Source organism: Leptodactylus fuscus, chromosome 2, assembly GCF_031893055.1.
Source record: "Leptodactylus fuscus isolate aLepFus1 chromosome 2, aLepFus1.hap2, whole genome shotgun sequence".
NCBI classification, from domain to species: Eukaryota; Metazoa; Chordata; class Amphibia; order Anura; family Leptodactylidae; genus Leptodactylus; species Leptodactylus fuscus.
In genome coordinates this window covers 220231020-220256671 of record NC_134266.1, presented here as the reverse complement: position 1 = coordinate 220256671, position 25652 = coordinate 220231020, and the positions used below count along the sequence as shown (strand labels likewise).

General features: G+C 43.7%; 1 protein-coding gene across 2 annotated transcripts; it reads right to left on the bottom strand.

Moving 5' to 3' along the window:
* Positions 1-1816: 1816 nt before the first annotated feature.
* On the bottom strand, positions 1817-24113 carry LOC142195687 (transmembrane protein 198). 2 transcript variants are annotated; one of them, XM_075265682.1, is made up of 5 exons: positions 23954-24113; positions 7902-8141; positions 5958-6533; positions 3572-3720; positions 1817-2578 (listed from the first exon to the last, which is right to left on the bottom strand). In XM_075265682.1, the coding sequence occupies exons 2-5, from the start codon at positions 8089-8091 to the stop codon at positions 2429-2431; spliced, it is 1065 nt and encodes a 354-aa protein (XP_075121783.1). In that variant the 5' UTR covers positions 8092-8141; positions 23954-24113; the 3' UTR covers positions 1817-2428. The 2 variants fall into 2 exon arrangements, with proteins under 2 accessions (XP_075121783.1, XP_075121784.1); XM_075265683.1 differs by lacking the exon at positions 23954-24113 and adding an exon at positions 10304-10344.
* Between the last annotated feature and the right edge of the window lie 1539 nt (positions 24114-25652).

The window sequence follows — 25652 nt, the reverse complement described above, 5'->3', positions numbered from 1 at the left end:
AGAAGCAAACAAAGGCTGCAGGAGCTAACAGTAAGTCTTAAATCTCACCCAAGTGCTTTCTACACTTTAGTTCTTTTAGTACATCTCTATTATGTCCTATATGGTGCTGCGGCTTTTGAATGAGAGAGAGTTAGAGAGCAGAATCTCCCATGTTTTTCATGTGTTGCCTATTAGAGATGAGCGAGTAGTATTCCCCCTCCCCTGCATAGGTAGTGGTGTAAAAAAAAGTGCCAGGGAAGGTGGGAGGAGAATCAAATTTTTACTGTGTTTACCACGTGGTATTTGACCGAGTACACCAATAACTATGCAGGGGAGGTATTCGTTCGAATACTACTCGCTCATCTCTATTGCCTATAATAGACCTTGTAGCAACTAGTCTTCACCCAACAGCTCAGGGACAACTGAGATTTAGAGATTGTTCATCTCTGCAGGCTCTCTGTTAAAAATGCAGCACAGAAGTCATGTATAGAGTTACTCCACTACACGTGACAGCTTATCCTGGAAAGTCGTCTGAAAGGTTACTACTGTACACTTTAACACTTGTTTGATAACCAGAATACGCAGTCTAAATAATTACTGACTAGGTTTACCTTCTGTCCTATCACAAGAGGACTTGCCAATGACTTTGGCGCACCCTGCACGTAGAATTGTTTTGTCCGTTTTATTATGAGTGCATTTTACTTTAACAACGCGGCAAAACAGTGGTCAGGTTGTTGAAAACGCATAGACAATGTAAAGGTATGGCTGCTATAGTAAGTTCAATATCTTATATACATACATTTTACACAGAGCTCTTCATATATTAAAGTGCTATAAAACAGTGTAATACATTGCAGTGGTTTTATTTCTTTGCCCTATCTAAAATATAGGTTGTATATCTAAATTTCCCATCCTACTACCTTATATCACATTTGCCATTATAGGAGAATGGTTGTACGTGACTTTAGCGAATATAAATAGCCATACTACGTGGAAAGAAATTAAAACAGTCTCATAAGTAGTGAAAAGCATAAAAGAAACCGTACACACCTCACCGCTCCAGGTTAGAGGAAAAGACGTCATAAAGAGGTCATTAAAAAAAAACCTCACAAACTGAAGACTGCCCCAGTCAGGTGATCCCCTAATAACATTACAACCCCGCTATGGGAATAAGATTACATACATAAGGTCCAAACGGACTAAGTAAAGACTCCAACACCCCCCCTGGGAGAAATGTATACCTTCCTCCTATGATAAAGTCTATATAAAGGAAGGAGCACACTAACCCTATACAATTCCCAGTAACACCCAATAAATGTGGCAACAATGTAAGACAATAGAAGGAATAATATTCCAAAAAAATTAATACAGTGCTTGAAAGAGAGAGTGATAAGGTGTTATATGGTCAGCACGCCCCCTACGGTGGGGTTTGTTGGTGGGCTGAGTACCGCTTCTTTTAAGTTTGTAACTTATTCTGAGCCAGGGCAAAAAAAAATAAATTAAAAAAAAAACAAAAAAAACTGAAAAGCCTATAAAACAAAAAGTTTATAACCAGAGCTGCTGAGATCACACAAAGATGAGCATGTAAATATTTCTGGAGGTTTTCAGAATTGGGTATATGCAAGTTACAATAGTGATCGGGGGAGGGGGGGAGGAGATATTATTCTGGTCTTGAGGTGCCTTGTGCAGAACACAACAGTCTCAAACCCCCATACAGCAACTGATAAGGAGAAAAGATTGTATTAAATTGTGCAGGCATTACATAAAATCAAACTGAACTTTCTCATTTTTAGACACCAAATGTATACAAGAGACTGAAGCAGTCAACCCGCCACGATCAGCTTCCATTTTACTAAGGCACATTACAGAATGTAACCAGCAATAAGAGACCCCAGTCAACCACACATTCGTTTGTAAAACCGTTGGGCATCTACCACGTCCACTACGTTACAACAAGTACCTTACCAATAAGTAGGGCAGATAATGGATGCTTCAGGTATAATATATACAACTGAAAAACAAAAATATAGTTATCAAAAAAGGTACAAATTCAGCGCTAGTGTTAAGGCTACTTGAGAAGTTTGCTTAGAGGTTTGACCTTTTCTTCTGTTATAACCAAGTGGTGACTTGCTAGTTCCTGAAGACATGTTCACCTATACATTGGGCAGAATTACAATGAAATCTTCTAGTAAGAGACATTCGTCCATTAGGTGTCTACCGAGCATACACTGTATAAAACAGGCTTAGGAAAAATTGTGTAAACTATCTACAAATTCTGTGTTCCCTCCATTCATGGAGTCCACACAAACAAACAGAAGAGAGTGGTGGCTCTGGCAAATAAGAGGGTGAGATGGACCAAGAGCCATTGTAATAAGGCACAACACTTTGGCCTATCGTCTTGAACCATATGCAGTTTTATTCCCCGACTGCAAGGAGGCTGCAGGACACTTCAGACACGAATCACAGGAGTAGTGGCAGTAAGGGGCACAGTGGAGCCACATTCATAGTCCATGTCCACAATAGTCTGTGTGTTGGTGTTTAGGCTGCTCATGGATGTGCCCGTGCCAGTCTGACGCTCTCTTAAGCTCTGCAAGTAACTCTGCAAGAGAAATCAATGTAAGAAACAGAATGAAAAGTTGAATGAGACTACCATCTGCAATGTCATTCGTCTTCTATAAGTGATAAGTCATGTACTTACTATGGTAAGAGCAACCTGTCCTTAAAGGGCATTGTTTGGACGTGAAAAGTTTAGAGGCCATACAACAAGTACTACCATAATGAAGATTGTAGTGTTGTAAATACGGAGAATCTTTCACAATACAACAATCATTGGCAGCCATGTATGATGTATATTCTGAATACAAAGTAAAGCTGTTCACTTGTCTTAAGACAATGCCCATTATGTGCCAAGCATCAGCAGGCACACGGGGACACTGAATGTACCAGCTGTATTTTCCATGTTACAGTCTACCCCCATGACCCTGCGAATTCTGAATCTTTAGTTTCTACAGTATATTAAGCATTATATAGTGTACCTAGAAACCAATGATATAATCCGATTAATTTCTATAACTAGCGGTGCTTTTATTAAACTTCACACTTGGAGACCCTACACAAAAATCTATATAGAAATAGTCTGCTCCTTGTCTCACAGGGCAACACTGTCTCACTTGGTGACCGACAGGTTGGTGAGGCCAAGGTAGTACTTTTGCAAGAAATCCAGCAGATTGCAGCGTTGCGGCCACAGCAACCTTTCAGAAACAATTCAACTACATTAACACGTTATTTTGCTGTGATGTGAAAGTGTATCATTTGAATGTGTAACATTTATCAAGGCCAAGAGTCACTGTGTAGCCCGAAACCATCTCACTTGGCACCCCCATGGTCCCTTGCCTCAACTGAGTGTACATATGTTCTTAATAGGAAGATGGAGAGAAGCCGCTACCAAACTCTCCTGGTAAACTGATCTCCTGTCATTTGCCTGCCATGGTCAGTGAACACCTAAACATACATCTGAAACAGTCACATTATAAAGTAAAGGTAACAGACTTGCTGTATATACTGTATCAGGATTAGTAATACAGACACTCACCGGTGCAAGGATGTCCCCAGTGTATCTTTTCATAGGGTTGGCCTTACGCCGATAAGTCCCTTCTTGAGCAGTCACACTCTGACGTTTTTTGGCCTCTTTCTGGCGGATCCTCAAAAGCTGGAGGCGCTTCTGGCGTCTGCTTATGATCACTGTCATATTAAGTAAGATACATATACACGGAGTGAGTTTAGAAAAGGTGAAACATACAAAAGATAAAAGTAGGGAAATAATGTTCCCACCATGCACACAATACCAAGCTGGCTGCGTAATAAGAAACGACAACCACCTTATCAGATAAGGCCATGAGAATAGGAGTTATTAAATTGTCTACTATGACAAGGAACAGGCAACAAGTCTGAAAGAATATGGATGTTCATGAGTGCAGGGCCAGGCTTCAGGGTATAGGGCATTGGTGCAGTCTTCATGCGACCCTGATAACCTGGGCACAGGGTCTATACACCTCCAATTTTTCCAGTGTTATTAAAAGTTAAATGTACATAATGGGAAACATCTTTAAGGCTGAAGTCACACGTTGCAGAGAAGGTGAGTTTTACTCTGTAGGAGTCCCGGTTCTTGTCGGTATGCAAATGAGTTCTCTCGCAACACTGGGGGTGGGCCCCAGCGATCAAACAGCACTGGGGGAGTCCAATACTGCGACAGAACTCTCTTCAGCGCCGCCTTCATTTTCGTCAGCAGCGTCCTCTTCATCCTCTTCTTCCGGCGGTGGCTTGTAGCTTCTAGGCCTCGGGCAGAGCAGACTGCGCATGCCCACAGGCCACAAGAAAACGACCGCGTACAATACTGTGCAAGTGGCCAATTTCTCGTGGCCTGTGGACATGCACAGTCTGCTCTGCCTGAGGCCTAGAAGTTACAAGCCACCACTGGAAGAAGAGGATGAAGAGGATGCTGCTGACGAAGATGGAGGCGGCGCTGGAGAGAGTTCTCTCACAGCATTGAGGACGCCCCCAGTGCTGTTTGAACGCTGGAGCCCGCCCCCAGTGCTGCGAGAGAACTCATTTGCATACCGACAAGAACCGGGATTCCTACGGAACGGCGGCATGGAGAAGACAACGAAAGGTAGGAGACAAATAGCCTTTCTTAAGGCTAATCCGACTTGTTACTTAAAAAAAAAAAAAAAAAAAAAAAAAAGGGTTTGTATGATAGGATCCCTTTAATAAGGGAAGGAGGGAGGGATACACATTCATTATATATAAATGGCAATACAAACATGGGTTTAATATCAAAGAGGAGTTTGATTTAGTCCTGCTCAATGGGACATAGGAGTTAAAAAACAAAACAGTGATTCGAAGCCATATAAACAGACACAGACTTGCTGAACAAAGAACAGATCTCCCACTTGTAATGTCTTCCATGTAACAGCTGCATTTGGTTCACAGCAGGAATTGTTGCAGACACAGAACCTGTGAGGTCTTCATCTCATAGTAACCTTAGAGCAGGAAGTCACAATACATCTTCCACCTTCCCCATTAACCTCTAACCCTTGTTAACCTCAACACACACTCCTGAACATCACACAGATGGTAGCGGTCCAAAAATGGGTTGTTCTAGGATTCAAAACGGACTACAATATGCAGCCTACAAGTAACTAGTACGCTACCTTATTTTTCATTTACTGATGGTCCTAAACTAGCACATACAAGGTTATGGAGATAATATCACTCCTTGAGGAGAGATCACCTAGGCAAGGGAGCTTCCCCTAGAGGGCAGCATACAGAGGCACTGTTTCCCTATTTACATCTTTGCATATTCTTCCCATAGCACATACAAGTCAGTCATTTGCATGCAGGGGAGGTACAGAGCCAAAACCGCTGCATACCCTGGAAGATGCCAGCTGTGTTATATACAGTATCTGACAACTGTCTGCAACTTAAAGGAGTTTTCGGGCAAACTTCTTTTTTCTTTTTAAAAGGTCCGTTAGTGTCATTAGTGGGTTAATAAGTGCACCTAAATACTTGTAGCAGAGTTTTGAGTGAATTCTCACTTTCTCTGTGAGCTTCTGGCATCTTCTGCATTTGTTTACAAGGTGTAGCTTCCTGTGTTTCTATCCTACAGCTACCATCATGCTTTGCTCCCTCCCCGAGAAATTGCTTTGGCTGCACAACCCCTTCAACATCTATATGGTCTACGTTCTATATAAATATGTAAGGCTCTGTACATATTCATGCTGGAGGTTTGTCCCCATTATAAGTTAAGAGGAAAAATATTAGAGGGAAACCAAGCTAAATGACCCGTTACTGCTGACCTAATGTAACATCATTTTCCAACCTAAACCTTAACCTTTGTCAAGTAACATTGTTATTTTAGTACACTCCCTCATATTCACACAAAACACAATGAGCGAGCAAACAGACAGAACTGTACTCACCATCAGTATGTGAGAAGCCTTCAGCCGTCAGTTTCCACTGGACTACAATTCCCAGAATGCTTAACACTGGCCAAATGCCAATAACCACCCAACTGAACCAGCAGAGGGGATGTGACACTTCGAGGCGTAGTCGGTCATAGATATACTGCACCAGCAGCATCATTTCAATGAAATAGTCTGAGCACACAGTCAATATAGCAGCTCCAAAAGTGGCCGTGGAGATCACAGTGAAAAGCTTTTGCCACTGTAGAGTCAATACAGCAAAGAGCATAGCAGAACCCATCATCACTCCTATAGGAATCCAGGCTGTGGGTGGATGGTAGAACTGCTCCAAGCCTACAAGGCAAGCAATGGCCAGCAGAAGTCCAAGTATCAGGCCAGTCATAAAAAGGCCCACACTGTGCACAAGCATAGTCACTAGTCCACAAAGTAGGCCAATGCCCAAGGCAATGCCCGCACTTAGCTCCAGGCTCAGCTGAGTTTCCAGAATGCGTTCCTTGTAACACAGTAAAAAAATGACCGCTGAACCAGCCAGCAGACCGGACAGAAACATTATGGCTTTGAAGCACCTGTAACCTGAAAAGAAACACATCTGAAACTTAGGATAACGTATATACAAAAGGCAATACATTATTTCACAATACTGTGCCTAGAGCAGAAAGTTACTTGCTACTACCCAAGTGTTTTGTTTTTTCTTGGAAATTGTGTGTTGTAACGGTTACATTTTATTATTATTTATTTTTTTAAATGACAGAGGTAAAAAACAAAACACAAAAACCTGGAGATGCTGCAACAAAGCTACACGAGTGCATACCTTAAGTGCTGGGGGAAGAATGAATTTTCTCATTCTTAAGCCTCACTAAGGGAATAAATTATAGATTTGCAGTTTTTAATGCAGCCTGGAAAAGGGAGTGACATGGCTTTACTACTGCCAAGGTGTTTTTCCCCCTTCCATGCTGTTAGTGCTAATCCAGATTTGTGCTGAACCGCTAAGACAGGTTTAACACTTTCATTACTAGGGTTATACCACCTAAAAGCATTATCCCAGGACAACAGAAAAGGTGGTAATGTAGGACTGCTGGTGTTCAAGTGCTGGGACTCCATCAAGAGAATCTGCCACTCCATTCAAAGGCTATGGGAGAGACAGTGATATGCAGTACAGCTTTGGTTACCTTCCTCAGTCCATTGATAATGAATGGAATAGCAGGGGGATCATGTACGACCACTGCTTTATTCAGCTGCCTCCCGAATAAGGGGACTCAGGACCTCAGTTATGGTGTTCTCAGGTCAGCCCCTCAGCGTTTATACATCACCACCTCATCTTATTTTGGGATAACCCCTTTTATTTTAGTGCGACCCTAGCAATCAAAGTGTAGAATGTGATTTAGCAATGCAGCACAAGTCTGGATTCGCACCAACACTGGGAAAAACCACCTTGGCAGTAGTGAAGCCATGTCACGTCCTAGTCCAGGCTGCATTAAAATGTATTATCTATCCTGTTGATGGGTTATAAAGGATAATCATTGGGTGAGCCTATAACAACCCAAGCCTTTTCACCAGAGTTATCAGGCAACATTTTCCTAGCAGATTGTCAGCTTGAGACTGAGGTCTTCGGTACATAGAACTGTACAAAATTATATCAATTTATAACTTGCATAGGACAGCCATGTCATGTGTCCTATGTCTGTGTCAACCTTACCTTATTTCAGTAGTGAGAGGAATAAACTGCTAACAGTATCCTTTGACAGCACAATTTCTGTAGTGGGAATTTTGGAATTCAGGCATTTTGGGTACCTATTTTCCCAAGTCCCCAGGCAGATCAGCGCCTTGGGTTATCCTACAGTACACATCACATCTTTAGAAACCCCAGATGAATACTGTAGTGGTCTCCTGGTGGTTTAGTGGCCGTAAAGCTCATGAGAATGAAAGGTTTCCCTTACTTACCAAAAAATATATATACAAGTCCAAAGAGGCAGCACAAAGAACACACCACAGTTGGAACCACATCATAATGCCGTCCACTTTCCAGGTTACACAAGTGCTCATAAGGATCTTCTTGGCCAGTGTCAACAGTCTGAATATTGAAGTGCTGTGAAACACCAGGCAGAACAAAAGGCGACGAATCAAATGCCATTGCTGAACGTGGTCCACCAGCTTAGGTGAGGCTGCCCATTAATGATCAACCTGCAAGAGAAACACATAGTTACACTCATTGTAAAAGTACAGGAAGAAGTAAAAACTTATAAGTCAGATAGATGGAATACTACCTGTGTGTGTGTAATTTTTGAAACCTGTTCATTGAGGGCCACAGACTGACCTCACATGGTGCTACAGTATGACGTCCCATAAGAAGTAGCCTGTTTGACTGCGAGTCAATGACTTGGTAGTTCTACCATCTGCTTTCCACCATGTTCATACAGGGACTCATTCACAGCTCCAAGAAGGGACGTTACATAGCACCGAGTGTTGATGGTAAATTGGTACGCAAGTGAATCTACCTCCTAGTTAATACATAACTACCATTTCCACAAAAGAAGAATTCTCTATTCTAAAGTTTGGTTTTAAGAGAGGACATTCACACGTATCTCATATTGTTTCCACGTAAGCATCAGATGTGGATGCATCAAATGTTCCTTTTACTGGGTCACATAATGAAAGGCACACAGCAGGAATCTCTATTACAGGAAACACACCCAGTCGACAATCACAGGTCCATGTCTGTATTCTAGATGTGAAACAGGAGAATAAGGTAACAGCTGGGAATCCCAACCATTTGTAAGCCCTTCCTAACTCAACATCTGGTGAACACGCAGAACTAGTGGGCTCCCCCCCAGCATGAAACATGAGAAACCCCTGAAACCTTATACATGAGCTAGAGAGTAGCACTTCTGCGACCCAGGGCAAGCACATGTGGATCACCGCTTTCACCTTTTTCATAATGGAAAGATTTAGGAAAAAAAACAAACAAAAAAACCCCAAAAAACAAACTCACAAATTCAGATGAAAGAAAATCAAAAAAATAGACATTCAATCTGCAGTCTCCAGAGTAATGGATGCTTTATGCACATGCAATCCACAGTTTACACCTCAAATGGACCCGTATCAAACCAATGGAACTGCCTCAGTATATAGAGCTGGGATGGCAGTAGTAGAGCTGAGCTAGTTCTATACTGTATAGAGGTTTCACATCTGAAAAAAGTAAAAACCATATTGGTTATGTCACATCAGATGGCATCTTTACTCACAGTTATACATCACATGGCAAACTTCAAGTCACTAGGTGGAAGATGGAAAATATACTATACAGAGAGAAGAGATACTATACAGGGAGAAGATATACTATACAGGGGGAAGATATACTATACAGGGGGAAGATATACTATACAGGGGGAAGATATACTATACGGGGGGGGGGGGGGGGAGCGCTTGAGGCAGGACAACGTACAGTGTTACCCTGATGGACTAACAGGTTAAGCACTAGCTTTCTATGCAACCTCCCCAAATACTCCGAGCTTTGCTCTGTATATAACTCTCTCCAGCGCGCCAGGAGAAGTAATCCTTTGCCCCTCCACGCTCAGGGTGCCAGTGCCATGGCATACAGAACCAGCAGAGTGCCATTGGCATGCTATTCTCTGCCATTTTCGTCACAACCACTGATGTTGAGTGATGTTGCTAATACAATGATCATCGTTTTTGCCAGTTGATGTCACACAGTCGAGTTCTAAAGAAACGTCAGCCATGTTTGAAGTTTTTGCCAGATAGAGCAGGGCATTCTTAATACATCAGTGGGCCCCGTTCAAAAAAGTTTAACAAGTGGGCCCCTCCCCCACAGTCTAATGTCCCTTCATATAGTCTCTTTAAGCAATCCCAACATAATGCTCCCTGCCCCCTCAGCAACCATTCAATCATATTACATATAAATAAAAGGGGGAAAAAAAAAAAAAGAATCCCTTTCCCTTCAAGCTGCTGACTGGCCCCAGCTGTAGGGATGCCTGCGCTTAGTGCACATTGTACATCATCTGCTGAAGCCTGAATGGTGGGACCAGAGCTGACTGCTTTTGGCTTTATAGAGATAGAGTTGTAATTGCTACCTGCCATCCCGAACAGCTCCTCAAATGCAGGACTGTCTCTCTCCATGGAATAAGGAAAACTGCTCATTGCTCAGTCTAGCTCTTTGGCACTTTACCTTTTTTCTAATTTTCTTCTAAATCACAATCAAAACTAAATAATAGAGTGAATACATTTAGAAAATGGCAGACCGACCTGCCCATATGAATCCAGAATCTAATATCACTCCACTCATACCATTCCAAAATATAACTTATGAAATCTAATGCATCACAGACCAAAACAAGCTCCAGCAGTTAAACGGTTCTCAGAAGAAAGCAGAGAAGAATCTGGATGGTGGAAAAAATGACAAGTCTATCCAGGCGCTCTCTGCATGGAAAGTATCTTGTTCTCCTCCAAAACATCTGGCACTGGATGTGCAAACAAAGCAGAGACGGCCGATGAGAAAACGGATGAGCACAGAAGTGTACAGTGTGTAACCGCTCCTGATACTTCACACAGAACATGACTGCGGGCAGTGAGCAACTCATGTCCACAAGTAGGTTTACAAGAGATGATCTGTATACTATATTGCAAGGCTGATCTGCATAAAGTCCAATTACATGTGCTAAATTGAGAATACAACATGACCGACCAAGAATGAAGGCTCAAAGAATTCAGTCATTTTATAACCATGAACGTATCAGTGCTTCGGAACGTGCCAGTCTATGGTAATAAAAGGGATCTTTCTTCCTTGAATTACTTCATGGTTCACAGTATCCACTGTATACTTGTATCAAAGCAGCATCACATAGTGAAACATTGGGAGAAATCATCAACATCCCAATATAGAGCCTAGACGCCGGCCATATCTTGGGATATACTGTGCCCACTGGCAAATGAGCAAAATGTAAATGCTATGGACATCTTTGATAGCTGTAAAAAATTATTTGTGAAAGTTGTCACCCAGTTGCAGTCTGCAATCTTCATAGGAGTCCAGGTCCTGGATAAACAGTTTGGCCCGGCTCTCCATTATTTCTTGGATAACGCTGCCTTCACCAGCTCTGTTATACCTTTACAGCTCAGTTCCTGGATGGATTTCCCCTTTTATAGTTCAGGAGATCATTTTTGAACATTTGGAGAAAAACAACTTTGATGTCTTATGCAAATCAGTGTGTTGGTGCACTTGGGGTGGATCTTCAGCCTTTGGAGCGCTGAACCTGCTGCTCAAGCAGGATAGGAGGAGATGGTAGGGGTTTGAGCAGCAACAACTGTGCTCCAAAAAACTGAAGACTTGCCCATAGTGCACCAACCAGCTCATCTACAAAAATGAAATACATCAGGGGCGTAATTACCAGGGAGGCAAGGGTAGCGGCTGCCACAGGGCCCAGGACATTAATGGCCCAGCAACAGCTGCTACGTTTTTTTTTTTTTCTTAATAGCCCGTTACCGACTGGAGTTAGGACCCGTTACCAGCTGGAGTATTTACTTACCGATCCTGGCAGGGGCCGGGATCGGTAAGTGACAATGCAGGCCCCATAAACACTATTATTATACTCGGGGATCTTTTCAGACCCCCGAGTATAATGATCGGAGGCCCGTGAGAGGTAAAGGAACATAAAAAATAGTGTTACTTACATCTCCGTGCTCCATACAGGCCTCGGGCCTAGTTGTGTGTCGTCCATGACATCACATGACCGAGATCTACGTCCCAGGTCATGTGACATCCCGGACATCATTGAAGACGGCTGACACCACCGAGGAGTGCAGCAGAGCCAGAGATAGGTAAGTGACAGTGTTTTTCATGTTGGTCCCCACCCGGTCTCCAATTATACTCTGGGGCCTGAAAAGACCCCAGAGTATAATAATTGTTCATGGATGTTCACAATGCAGCAAAATGCTGTGTATAGGGGCCACTAGTTACGCCACTGATATACATAACAATGGTATGTTGGCTATCACTGTAATGTGCTCCATAATATTGTAGAAATCATTGTATATGCCCCAGGGAAGTAATAAACTCCACTTAAAGGGGTTGTCCCATCACAAGGATCCTATCTATACTGCTTGATAATGTGGATGCAAGACTTTTCCTTAAATACATTGCTTCAGCAAAACTGCTTTGTTTGTCCATTTATCTCAATTTATTCAATTATTGGTTTACACATCCCTTGACTTATCTGGTCAAAAGTCAAGTGATGTATCTGCTGCCCTGAGGGGGAAGGAGGGGCTAAGTGCACGGGAGCGAGCCTGGGGGGGGGGGGGTAGTTTATACTTTGGGGGGGGGGGGGAGGGGCCGCCAATACAGACCCAGCATCCGCTGTAATAGAGAGGCGGATGCCGGGGAGTGTAGATGCCGGCACAGGTGCCTGCAACATCGCTACTCTCCTGCCCTGCATGAAGCCAGCAGCAGCAGCAGCGATGCTGCTACTCCGGAGGGGAGGGGGGGGGGGGCGGAGGAGCGGAATAGCAGCATTGCTCCTGCCGCTGCTGGCTTCATGCAGGGCAGGAGCGTAGCGATGTTGAAGGCACCTGTGCCGGCGTCTACACTCCCCGGCATCCGCCTATTACAGCGGATGCCGGGTCTGTATTGCATTGTGAAGGCTGTATGTCCGATGCCTAGCTGCATCAGGAGCGCACATGCAGGGCCAGCGGCATAGAAGCGACGACTTCTCACCGTTGGCTTTGCATATGTAACCCCGCCCACCAACGACGCAACAAAGCCAGAAGAAAAAAGAATTTACAGAATCGAAGACTGGTGAGTATGCGACGTGGGAATACCCCTTTAAGTGTGCCCTTTCCCTCTTCCTTACCCTATACACAGCCTATGTGGTTTCCACTCCATGCCACTGTGTGAAGAGGCGGTTGGCAGAAGACGACAGAGACCATCGCTGGAGTTTTCAGATAGCACAGGGGACACCCCCTGTGCGGTCTGAAAACTCATTTACATATGGAAGAAATGACTTTCTCAGGAATGGTGGTGCGAATCAGAAAAAGAAAAGTAAGATAAGAATAGCTTTTCTTAAGGCTGTTCTGACGTGTTCTTAGTTAAAAAAAGGGATTCTATCATTAGAATCCCTCTAAGGCCAGTTGCAGACACCTGTGCCGCAACCGGCCTGCCGTGATTTAAAAGCACGGGCTACACACGGGAATGTCCGTAAAAAACACGGATAGCACACTGACCCACACCATGGTCTAAGCACCTGCAAGGGGTCTAACATGCAAGAAATGCCTGCCTTAGCCAATGATTGACTGAGGGCAGGTTCACATCTGCGCCCTGTCTCCGTTTTGCAGGTTTCCATTTCCTGCCTGAGAAACTGGACAGGAGGCGGAAACCGGAAGGCAGTTTTCAAACCCATTCATTTGAATGGGTTTGCAAAGTGTCCGCCCGTGAGTGTCGTCTTGTCTGCACAGCGAAACAGTTTTTTGTTTAAACTGACACAAAGTTGGACATGAAGGACTTTGTGTCCGGTAAAAGAAAAACGGTTTCGCCGCGGAGACCAGAAGAAGCTCACGGCTGGACACTGAATGCTGGGTATCCGTTTCCTGTCGGCAGAAGACTGAAACCCACAAAGCGGAGACCGTGTGCTGGTGTGAACCCACCCTGAGCAGCATTTCCTACGTGTCAAGCAGAAAGTAACAGGAACCTGGTGAGTGACACAGTTGTCAGTGTATTCATAAGCACCACACAGATATAAGAAAAGAGATTCCCCAATTACTTCAGTGGAGAGTACAAGTATTTCCTAAAATACCTCAGGAGTGGTGATGGGTCCTCTGGATTTAATGGCAGCCTTAAAGCTTTACTTGATTCATTGTAGTAAAATAATAAAAGAGGTAGTCACATATTTTGTTGCTTTTTCCCCCTTTTTTGTATTGAAGTATGTTGTAAACTATTTAGCTTTATTCTTTTTAGTGACTATGTACTTTTGCTGGCACTGCATGGTGAGTAATGAGAAATAGCCTGTAAATACTAGCGTGAAAGTGGCGGCGGTCCCAGCACAGAGTCTGATATCTCAATACCTGCCACCTGTAAAACAAGTCTTGTATTTAAATACAGACAAAAAAATCCCATAACACATTATCAAGGTTTCACTACTTTCTGGCTGCCAGTGTCATAGCATGACCCAGGTAGGAGTCCTCAGGGGAGCCGTACTATATTACTACTACAGTGCACCAAATTGAGAAGGCTACGTGACTATCAACTTGGTTGCCATTAAATCTCCTGTAGGGGGTTGTTAGCCCAAATACTGAACTGCAAAGCAGCTTAGCAATGCGGTGCGGCTTCTCCACAGAAATGGGTATAGTTTTTGTTCCATAAAACAAAAGATTCTTCACGTAGGACTTCATGAAAGCTGTGTGGCTGCAAAAGCATTTCAATATGTGTCTGAGAACATCTCTGTCAGGGAGTGTTTAGGGTCTATAACAGTGTAGTGTAACTATAGACTATCTGAATCACAGAAACCTCCTGATGTCAATGAACTACATAGTAGGAGAATACACTATAATATGTGGTAAGTGACCTGGTAGGCAGCACAACCTTCTGGTAGTCTGAACGTTCCACGGCAGTGACATGGAAGAATAATGAAGGACAGTGAATGGTGCCAAGGCTGATGTGTCAGTGCATGAGAAAAGACTGTGATGTTTATTCATAGCAGCGTCATACTCACCCCTTACATTCCAGAAGAACAGAGAGAGGGCTATTGTGTGCCCCTCAGCCGCCTTTACTCCCCCTCTCTGCTGTCCACCCAGAACCCCAACTCTTTGCCTCAGTCCGCCTACAAGTACTCAGCTCTGACCTGCGAGCCCTGGCTGAATGTCAGAATTGTGCAGAGAAAGCCAGCGGATCCATTAGCTATTCACATGCAGAACTCTTAGCAGGGATGACAGTTTAACCCAATCATACCCGGCAGCCATTGCAGTAATGAGAGGTTAAACAGGACTGGCTATAAGAGCAGCATCTTTTAAAACTGTATGTAGTAAGCCAATGGCAGCATCTGCTCTCCCCGGCGTACTCGCCTCACAATCTGCTATTGTTCTGCATCTTTAACCGTCTCATCTTCTTTCACAGACCTGCTGTTAGGATCCAGTTGTCGGGCTGAGCACTTACTTTACTCATTTACATTATCATGTTAATCACTTTAAGAAAAGAAAAAATCTAATGAAGTGAATTCAGCCAAGATGAACTGCAAAACAAATAAGCTAGTAAATAAAAACGGAAGAGTTTTTATAGAAGATCTCCTGCATATCTGTAGGTAGAGACAGTTCGGGAAACATAGGAACTTAAAAGCTATGTCTTCATATTTCTTCCCCATTTAATTTTTACGTGTTTTGTTGGAAGAAAGAAGAAAAAAATAATAAATAATAAGAACAATAAAAAAACTAAAAATTTCTCAGACTAAGTTCACATCTGCTACCATGGTCTTCATCTTTTGAGTCAGTTAGGAGTAAGACACGGAGACCGCCAGACCCCTGCGACTATAATGGGGTCTGCTGTAATGTAGCAGGACTTTTCTGTGAATTTCAGCAGTTTCTGCTACAGAGTCTCCAATGGACGCTCCGCCACAGATGTAAACCTTAGTTTGGCTTCCGCAGCTTGTACATATACACAAATAATACAAGCTTTAGTATGCTCCAGGTGTCTGACAGGTCCTTTTCCAGCTCCTTTTTATTATAGTTATAATTTTTAGAGCACCAAAGTGGTTTACCGTACAAAATAAAAATTCACAAAAGTAAGTACAATACTTACATAGTGACCAACCGGTACAGTGGGATAGAGGCTCCTGCCCGCACAGGCTTACAATCTACAAGGGAAAGGGGATAGTAACAATAGCTGAAAGGAGAAGCTGTTCAGATGGTGGTGTAATGGCGGCAGCGTTATTGAAGGTTGTAGGCCTTCCCATAGGAGTGAGTCTTCAGAGTCCCCTTGATTGTTGGGGGGCAGTCTTATGTATCATGGTAGCGAGCTCCAGGGTATAGGGGATGCACGGGAGAAGCTTTAAGGAGGTTGTGTGAAGAGTGGATAAGAGAAGAGTGAAGGTCTTGTGAAAATCAGAGATTACGTAGGAAGGGGGGGTAGCGGGAGATTAAGTCAGAGATGTATAAAGGGGACAGGTTGTAGATTGGTTTAAGAATAGATGTTCAGTAAGCTCATAAAGCTGTGATGGTCATACTTTTGGTACATTCTCAAATTCTCGGGAACTGCAACCATTTCTGACAAGTATTTTAGTTAACAGTTGTGTTTTTCTTGAAATAATTCTGGAGCACCATTCGTAGAACTTAGTTGGGTACCCAAAAACAATCACATGGGATGGGCAGTCTCGTAATGAAGATTTCTAGGGGAAAAAAAAGGAAAATTCCCCACAGTAATGAACACAAGTCACCAAAAACATAGATGTCTGTTATCAACAAATGTTGCGATGAGGGTTGAGGTCAATCATTGGATATGTAAGAAGTATTTCAGGTCACTTTCCATAGCCAACCAATGTATTCCTGGAATTCTTGGAAGCCATAGTTCAAATAGCTTTCTAGTCCATCAATGCATTGCAGTGTAGGCTTGAAGGAGCTCAGAAGTAATGTGTGGGAGGTCAAAACAGGGATACAGTTCGATTTCTTAGGGAAACTGATATGCTGGAAAGAAGCAAGACAGTGGGTGCAGCAACACTGCGCATAGTAACAGGAAAGGGTGGTGAGGGAGGATGAATGACATAGCTGACATGACAATGCGGACAAGCAATCTGATACAGAATCACGTCCTAGCCGCATGCACTGACAGAGATAGCTCAGGAGGAGAAGTGTCAGTAGATTAGGAGACATAAGTTACAAGCATGAGAGCAATGCAGGAGTGGCGTCGCAATTTGTCAGTAATGTGGAGCACAGACGGGGCAGAATGGACTTACACAGGACAAAGTAATACGAGTCCTCACTCTGAAAAGCCAAGCCTCTGCACCAGCTGCTGCCATTCCCACGCTAACATAGGGATCAGAGGAAGCCAAAACCAAGTCTGGCACACGGTAGTAATTCAATGGCCAAAAAATTACCAGCCTGACATGGGAAATGTATTTGTGTGCCAGGTGGACAGGATTCCCTGCTTCTCTTAGGATGCCAAAGGACTTAACCCCATTCACTAGCCATAGAGCTAACGTGGTTACATAAGTCCAAGCCTTCTTACATGTGTTTACTACTGTTACAGTAGTCCGTCACATTACAACAGCCCTCAAGCATACATTTCACACTGAACGCTACTAATTCCCAGCTAAGTGCTAAAAATGTTAAAAATCCACCATGCACAGCGGGATTTGTTACCACTGACAGATTATAAGATCTAGTGAGAATAGGATTCTGTAACACCGTTGTGTGATGCATACGCTGGTTTCCATCAGATTTAGGCTAGGTTCACACCTGTGCCTGCATTCCATTCTAGGTTTCCATCCCTGAACCCGCTTAAAAAATGTGGAGACTTTTCTCTCTGCATTTTTCCAGCGGAAACCCAGCAGACCCCATTATAGTTTATTAGGTTCTCCGGTAACTGCTTTTTTACGCGGATTACGTTTCCAATCTTCAGGTCCCCAAGAAACCCAGGCGCAGGTGTGAACCATAGCGTCAGTAAGGCATTAGGGGTAATCCTGTTATAACAAGTAACCCCCAGGCATAGGATATGGGGCAGCTTGCTGATCAGTGGTAGGTCTGATCAGTAAGTCACCCTTTGATCAGAGGTTCCTTGTACCCCTTCCCCTTATGAAAGAAGTGGCCACTTCATTCACCTGTATGGGACTACTGGGACTAGCCAATTACAGTGCTAGTCTGTCTCAGAATGCCCCATTAAGTAGAGGAAGGGTCAGGACCCCCCCCCCCCCCACCCACCCACCCACCCACACACACACACACACACACACACACACACACACACACACACACACACACACACACACATTCTCATGATCAGTGGTTTCGGAGTAACTGGAGCCCTTTTTTGTAAAGACCCTTTTAAAAAGGATTTTCACTACATTCACCAACCCCGAGTCTTTGCATTCAATAAACTCTGCTCCACCATTGGGATTATTTTTCTCTAACCACCACCATTCCTGAGCAATCATTTCTGTTAGTTTCAGCACCCATTATGCTAGGTAATCTCTCTACTATCAGGTGGATAGACCCGGGTTGTATGCCTCAGCTCAGGACCAACCACTTCACAATAGGGAGAAATGATTACAGGAACAGTGGGGGCTAAAGAATAAAACTCCAACTGTGCCAGGATCAGTGGAGCGGCACATAGTGAAGGATAGAACAAGCTGAAGTCAATGTGCTCATGTAAGCAGACATGCGCAGTTGGCTCTGCAAGAAGCCCGATGACAGAGCAGACTGTGCATGCTTAGGATTTAGAAGACGGTGCCGGCAGAGGACTTGGCGGAGAGACGTTCCAGAAGATGAGGCGGCGCTGGAGATTTTTCAAGCAGAACTAGGGACACCCCAAGTGCTGTTTGAGCGAGGGCAAACGGCCTCAGTGCTGCAAGAAAAGTCACTTGCATACTGAAGAAAACCGGGAATATCTAACAAACGGCGGCGAAGTGAAAACTTGTAAAGGTAGGGGAAGAATAGCCTTTCTTAAGGCTATTCCTAAGTGTTAGTATTAAAAAAAAATGGATTCTAATGATAGAATCCCTTTAAAGGCGGGTATCACTTCAAATGAATACATCCCCGACTTTATACCACCTAGAAAGCTGCTTCTGTTGTTGTTTGAAATGTTGTACATATATCTGTAATGGACACAGCTCTCAGCTTTCATATGACACCAGAAGCACTTTCCTAGGGGGTATATAGCTGGAGATATGCTTATTTTAATGGACATCTTTGCTCCCAGTTTGGCATTTCATATAGGTGTATATACTGGGTGAATATGGAATAGATCTTCTTAGCAATGCTAAATAATTGTATTGGTAAGGAACTTTAGAAGTGATTAGGTCAGCAAGTACCCAGGGTAAGAAAGTAAAATAGGTCAATAAAGCATATTAAAAAAAAAAAAAGTTTAGCAAATCCACAAAGCTATCCTTACATAATACAAAAATACAAACAACAGTTACACTTCCAATAAAGGTCTTTAGATAAAAACTAAGAGGTATGTATATTTTATGCCTATTGTCTCAGAAGAGACAGGCTATGTAGACATTATGGTATAAATAATGCAGCTACAAATAAGACCGCCACATACAAGCAGAGTAGTAAGCACTTCCTTCAGTGACCTGATCAAGACATCAATTCCTAAAATATTCAGCACGCAATAGACATCAGCACATAGTGGGGAAGATTTATCATGAATGGCGCAGTATAGGCAGGTCTTGGTAAATATGCCACACCGTGTGACTTTTAACAGCAGATTCTTGTGTGTATATTCCCCCGATAATCTGCACTTGTCCATGTGGGAAGTCCACGCATGAAAACATGTCCAGACAAGAACCCGTAGGCTGGGGCTACATAAAGACTGGAGAACTTGGATTCATAGACGGCATCTGAGAAAACTGCACGCATTTTACAATTGGTTTTTGCACAGTTATTGATGTTAGAAGTGAGGCCTGCTAAATATATGTGTTTTACCTGGAAATTAAAAAGCTGCACCAAAAACCACATCAGGCTAAGACCCCATGTAGCGAGCAGCAGCAAAGAGGTGCTGCTCAAAAAACTGGGGTGAAAAGAAAGTCTTTTCAGGCTAAGGACCCACGTGGCGTCCCACAGCAAAAAACCACGGCACACCACTTCCTGCAGCGCTTTAGACAGAAAATTCACAGAGGTTTCTTCTGTAGACTTCCTGTTCAATTATGCCTATGGGGAAACCGCTGGCATTTCTGTAGGTATAACTGATATGCTGCAATTTCCAGAACAGTGCCAGTTTTTACCAGAAAGTGGGCATGCGATTCACTAGAATCCCATCCACTTCGCTCTGACTGTAAAAAGCCACAGACAAATCACAGGGAGTTGACCCCATGTGGGCCCCCAACCTCATAGACTTACTGCTTCCATTATACCTATAGGGAAACCGCCTGCATTTCCGTAGGTATAATTGACTTGCTGCAATTCATAAAACCACAATGGTTTTTTAAATCACAGCGTTCCCTCTGTGCGTATTTTTCTGCAATGTGTGGATGGGATTCGCTGGAAACACGGCCATTTATACCTTGTGGGGCCCCAGCCTAAGATTTCGACCCCACGTTGCAAAACATTGCATTTATGTTGAGTTTTTCTTAGCGGATTTTCTTCCCTTATCATACCTATATGGAAAACACCAGCATTTCCGCGTCTCTCTCTTGTCAAAACCCGCCTGCCGCGACCATCGCGGTCGCGGCTTTCCCCTCCGCTGTCGGCTCAAATGAATGAACCGACATAGGAGGGAGCTGCCGGGGGCGGAAGCCGCGCGGCTGAGCCCGCACGGCTTCCGCCTGAAGATAGGGCAGGTCGCTTCTTTTCTCCACTAGCGGCAGCCCGCCGCTAGCGGAAAAAAAAAGCCCAGTGGTCTACATAGACCAACATTGTAAAGGGGCGGATTTTGAAGCGAAATCCGCTGTCAAAATCCGCCCCTTTGCCCACGTGTGAACTAGCTCTAAGAGGTGTAATGTAGCTACGTGCATGAGGTCTTAAGCTGCAGACAATTCATCTCTAGGATTCTGCTGACCACACTATTTCTATATAAGCTGGTCTGAGCGGAGAATTGGTCAATGGAAATTAGACGTGCAAAACTTTTGAGATGACTTGCTGCCGTTTTGGCCAGTCACATGACACAAGTTACAGCTTTTGTGCTAAAATAAGTCAACGAAAACCAGAGCTTATCACTGGCGCACATGTATCGGCATCCAATACGATATCAGGGTGCCAAATACCCGGTGAGTGATTTATAAGATAAAAAGAATATATGCAGTTCCCTATAGGGCAGTGGTCTTTAGTCTGTGGCCCTCCAACCTGCAGCATGCAATGATAGAGAATGCTGGAAGCAGTAGCTGGAGTGCCACAGGGTCAAGACCACAACTGGAAAGTATCTGACCACATAATGGTAAAAAAAGAAACGGATTCTCTTTAAAATGTTAGACTAAGTCTCTGGGGCCCCCTAACCTTACAGATCTGTGTATAGCAGAGGCAAGTGGCTATATAGAGTTTCATGAGGAATCGCTAGAGTTCAGCAGAGGAGAGGAACGTCTCCATGCCAAATAAACACACATCTCAAGCATCCCTTCTACTATCACCGGCAAATGGCTGATGTTCTGCTTCGCTCAATGCAAAGCACATTCAGATAAGCATCTTTCAAGATTTGCAAATATGCAAAAAGCACACAGGCCATGGACACAAGCCAACTCTTCTGGATATCAATAGCTGGCAGGAGACAGAAGTCCTACTATGGCTGAAGACACACGTTGCAACAATGCAGTGTTTTTAGCCTTTGTGAAAACTCAGTGCAAAATACATAGGTGGAAATTCATCATAAGAAAACTGGTGTAGAGGGGGGACACTGGGGTGAACTTTGGGAACAAGGCACTTTAGTGTGACAAACATGTGCCTTCTCTGCCACATTCTTGGTGATAGATTGCTCTGTCCTGGGGGGCCCCCTGGACCCAGTACAGGTGGTGGGTGACAGAAGGATACTGTCCGTGGTGACCTCCATGCTGGCGAACAACTCCCACCCCATGTATGAGACCGTGATAGCACTGGGCAGTACTGTCAGTAACCGACTGCTTCACCCCAAGTGTGAGAAGGAGCGCTACCGGACGTCCTTCCTCCCAATTGGGGTCAGGCTGTACAATGAACACCGAGCTAAACATAGATCACTCCATACAAAGAACTGAAAGATCCTGATGTTGTGATATCCCCCTACTATCTTTTTATCTGTACCTACTGTCACTGTAATGCTTATAATATGGAGCTTTTGTATTCTTATTTTGTATTATTATTGTATTACTATGCTGCTGTAACACACTGAATTTCCCTATGGTGGGACTATCAATGGATTATCTTATCTTAATGGAAGTCTATGCTGGTTTCTACCTGGTGCCAATATCCGTTTTAGCGCCGGGAACTACAACTGACTTATAAAAAGACTGCAGCCTCTTCATAAATATCTCAGGCCATTTATTAAGACTGGCATACAATATGTTCACATCAGCATTGGTATCTCCGCAAATGATCCGTTTTTGTGATCCATCAAAAGATCATAACAACGGATTACAACGGGTCGTATTAAAAATCTATTGATTTTGAGGGGGTTTTAAACTACCCACCAGTGTGCATTTGGAGCATCTCCAGCATGTATCCTCTTTTTTTGGATGGAGACAAGATGGATTATCAACACTCCATCCCAAAAAATAAGGATACATGATGGGCAGCAATAGATAAGCGTTTTGTTTTTTTAATATTGAGGGTTATGGAAGGTGAGCACAAACTGATCACCAGTGGATGGTAATCCGTTTGTGTCCGCTTTGCAATCCATTTTTCCCCTCTTCATTCTTCTCTGCACATGCTCTGAATGGAGATGTGGGGGGAGAAAGAAAAACACAGACAGACACAAGCAGACACTTTTATGACAAATACCCCTTGATGGATTGTCAAAAACGCCAATGGGCAGTTAAAATTAGGCTCCGTCTCCATCAAAAGCTGTTTCCAAGTAGCCGCTAGGTGTGCCGTCACTCCTACAGTTATAGGACCCAAGAGTGCAGACATGCTGCAGTTTTGCAATGGTTAAATGCTACGATATTGGGAAAAATCACCGAACATACTAAGATAAGACTGCCCTGTGTAAACACACGCAAAGGCATGGCTAGCAAGATACATTGTAATTATATATATATATATATATATATATATATATATATATGTACTACTTACATAAATGATGGCAGTCAATATGGATCATATGCTTTTTTGAAGGATTTACCCACAGTAGAAAATTTACTCAATGGGTCTCATATTTGACATTTTCTGTGACTTTCCACCAATATAAACACCCCTTGTTGTATTAAGCGATACCACATAATGGAGGATGACAGACCATATAATAAGTCGGCACTGTTGGCGTCTGTCATGTGATGTATATGTCACAGCTTGAATTGTGTTCAAGATGGAACAGAAAAATAGACTTCAGAATGAAGATATAAGCTCAGCCATAATAGACTGACAGACCCTACAGATATATGTGGCATGTTATATGTCTGGTCACATCACAGGGGTGCCCAATCCCCATTCCCTAAAGAGAGGATTCCCATGAGATCAGTCTCTTATGTCTATAAGACATCCAAGTGAGTTGTCTCTGCAGTTTTCCTATCTTGAGTGATCAGACCGCCACCTCCAAGCGTTCCTCTACTTAGATTTACGGGTCCCGACTAAAAATACAAGTAACTGTCCATTCATATTGTGTGTCACAAAAAAGAAAGCAAGTGTGACTATACAATACTTACATTATTAATGTCCCAACACTGCGATCCCCCATAATATGCACAAATCCCTCCATCCCCATTGTGTCCCGACCTGACCGCAGATAATAACACATTATAGCTGATTACATTAACCCCTTAGGACCTGAATGTCAACCATCTAATAAGACTTGCTTGCATGGCCTTCACATCTGCGCTTTGATTTACGTCCATAAGAGGCCAAAAGAACAGAGAAGTGGACAACGATGGATCCGATCAGAGCCCAAGAGACCCCATTGTCCATCGTTGGGACCAAACAAAATCACCAATTCCTGACAGATCTGCAGATGGTCACGCAGCACAGGTGTGAACATAGCCTAATACAAACAAACGTTATACTGTTGCCCTTAGCAACCAACCAAGCTGCAGGCTGAGACATAGGCTCTGATAGGTTGCCATGGGCCACTAACTCCCTTTTCTAAGGCCACCCCATCCTTTGCGACACTGAGGAGCAGTAGCCAAAGGGCTAGCAACAATCCAGATGACTTAGTACAGAGATTCCTTTACCAGATGACTGCAGGCTAGTAGAAGATCTCCAGGCACAAAGTTGTCACTTCCTCCGACAGCAGCCAGGGATCCTGCACAGGGGAGGGGGTGGGGAGATGCTGCTGGCCGTTTGTCCTAACTTTTCAGTGTTGAAGCCGCTTCATGATTACAGACGATGCTCCGTATGAATGGCGGGTCCGTTATCCGGCTCTCAGGCGCTGAGTGTAGCGGCCGGCACCGCTGCCACATCTGCAGCCCTCACACCGGCCATGTCCCACTATCTGTGACCACATTCTAACTCATTACAAGCCTTTCTCCTCAGAACAGCTGAAAGGTGACGTCACCGATCACGACCGCACCATTCTAGTGCCAGGGTAGGGGGCGCCACGTTAGAAGTTATTTGCGGTTTCACATAGATTTACGGAAAATATCCCGTCTGTGGGTTATTCGTAGAAGATGGTGGTAACCGGATTAGGTTCGCAAAGAGTCACGCTTGTATCTGGGGTGAACTAAAATTAAACGCCCCCCTCTTCAGTGGTGAAATGGACTGGTCTGTAGTTGAATGTAACGTGGTGGGAGAATGAGGTGACTGCTCCGGAGCAGAGGATGTGACTGTGTACATAGGATGTCCATAGAGGGACAGCGTGGGAATAGGCCATGTCTTACATGTATGGGCGCTATAGGGGGCGCTATAGGGGCACTTCTTAGGTACACAGTATACAACCTGGCTGCGGTTAACCCCTTCCTGACGCAGTCATTTTGTGGGGTCTTTTTATATATCACCTCCTACTTTCCAAAAACTATCATCTTAAAATTTTTTCGTTATGATTTATTATGAAAAAAAATTAAGAGTAGGGTTGAATTAGAAAACCGCGTTAGACTAATCCCGCAGAAAAAAAGCGCTGCAGGAAAAAACGTGGCGGTAACGCATTGTGGTTCTTCCCGCAGCGCTTTAGACAGAAAGTTTGCAGAGGTTTCAATGACACCTATGTGTAAACTGCCGGCGTTTCCGTAGGTATAATTGAAATTATGTGATCTCACGCCAGTTTTGGAAATTGCAGCGTGTCAGCATTGCGGTTTTTACCACAAAGCAGGCATAGGATTCCCTAGAATCCCATCCACATTGCCCTGACTGTAAAACACTGCATTTTTTCCCCGCGGTATTTCCACGGCAAATGGGGCCCCGTCCTTTGGCTGAAGCCCCACCTTATGAAAACGTTGTGAGTTACAGTACCTGTAAAGTGAATGGGATTCTGACTACTCCCATCCACACATTGCAGAAAACAATCTGCAGCAGAAAATCTGTTTTTTAAATAATACTCACATTTTTGAAAACCGCGTCATTTATACCTGTGGGCTGGTGGTTTCTGTATAGAAATAATAAGGGGAAAAAGTCCACAGAGGAAAACTCTGCAAAAATGCAATGATCAAACCAGTATGCATTCCAGTATGTGGGGCCTTAGCGACATTTTCTTCTTTTTTTTTCCCCTGGCATTTACTGTGCAGAAAACAACATGTTATCTTTATTCAGCAATACTCAATTTAGGCTAAGGCCACACGTGGCGTCCCGCAGCAAAAAAAGCGCTGCATGAAAAACCATGGTGGCAAAGCATCACAGTTCTTCCTGCAGTGCTTTGGACAGAAAGTTTGGAAGCTTTCCCCTGTGGATTTTCTGCTACAGTTATACCTATGGGGAAACCAGTGGTGTTTCCATAGATAT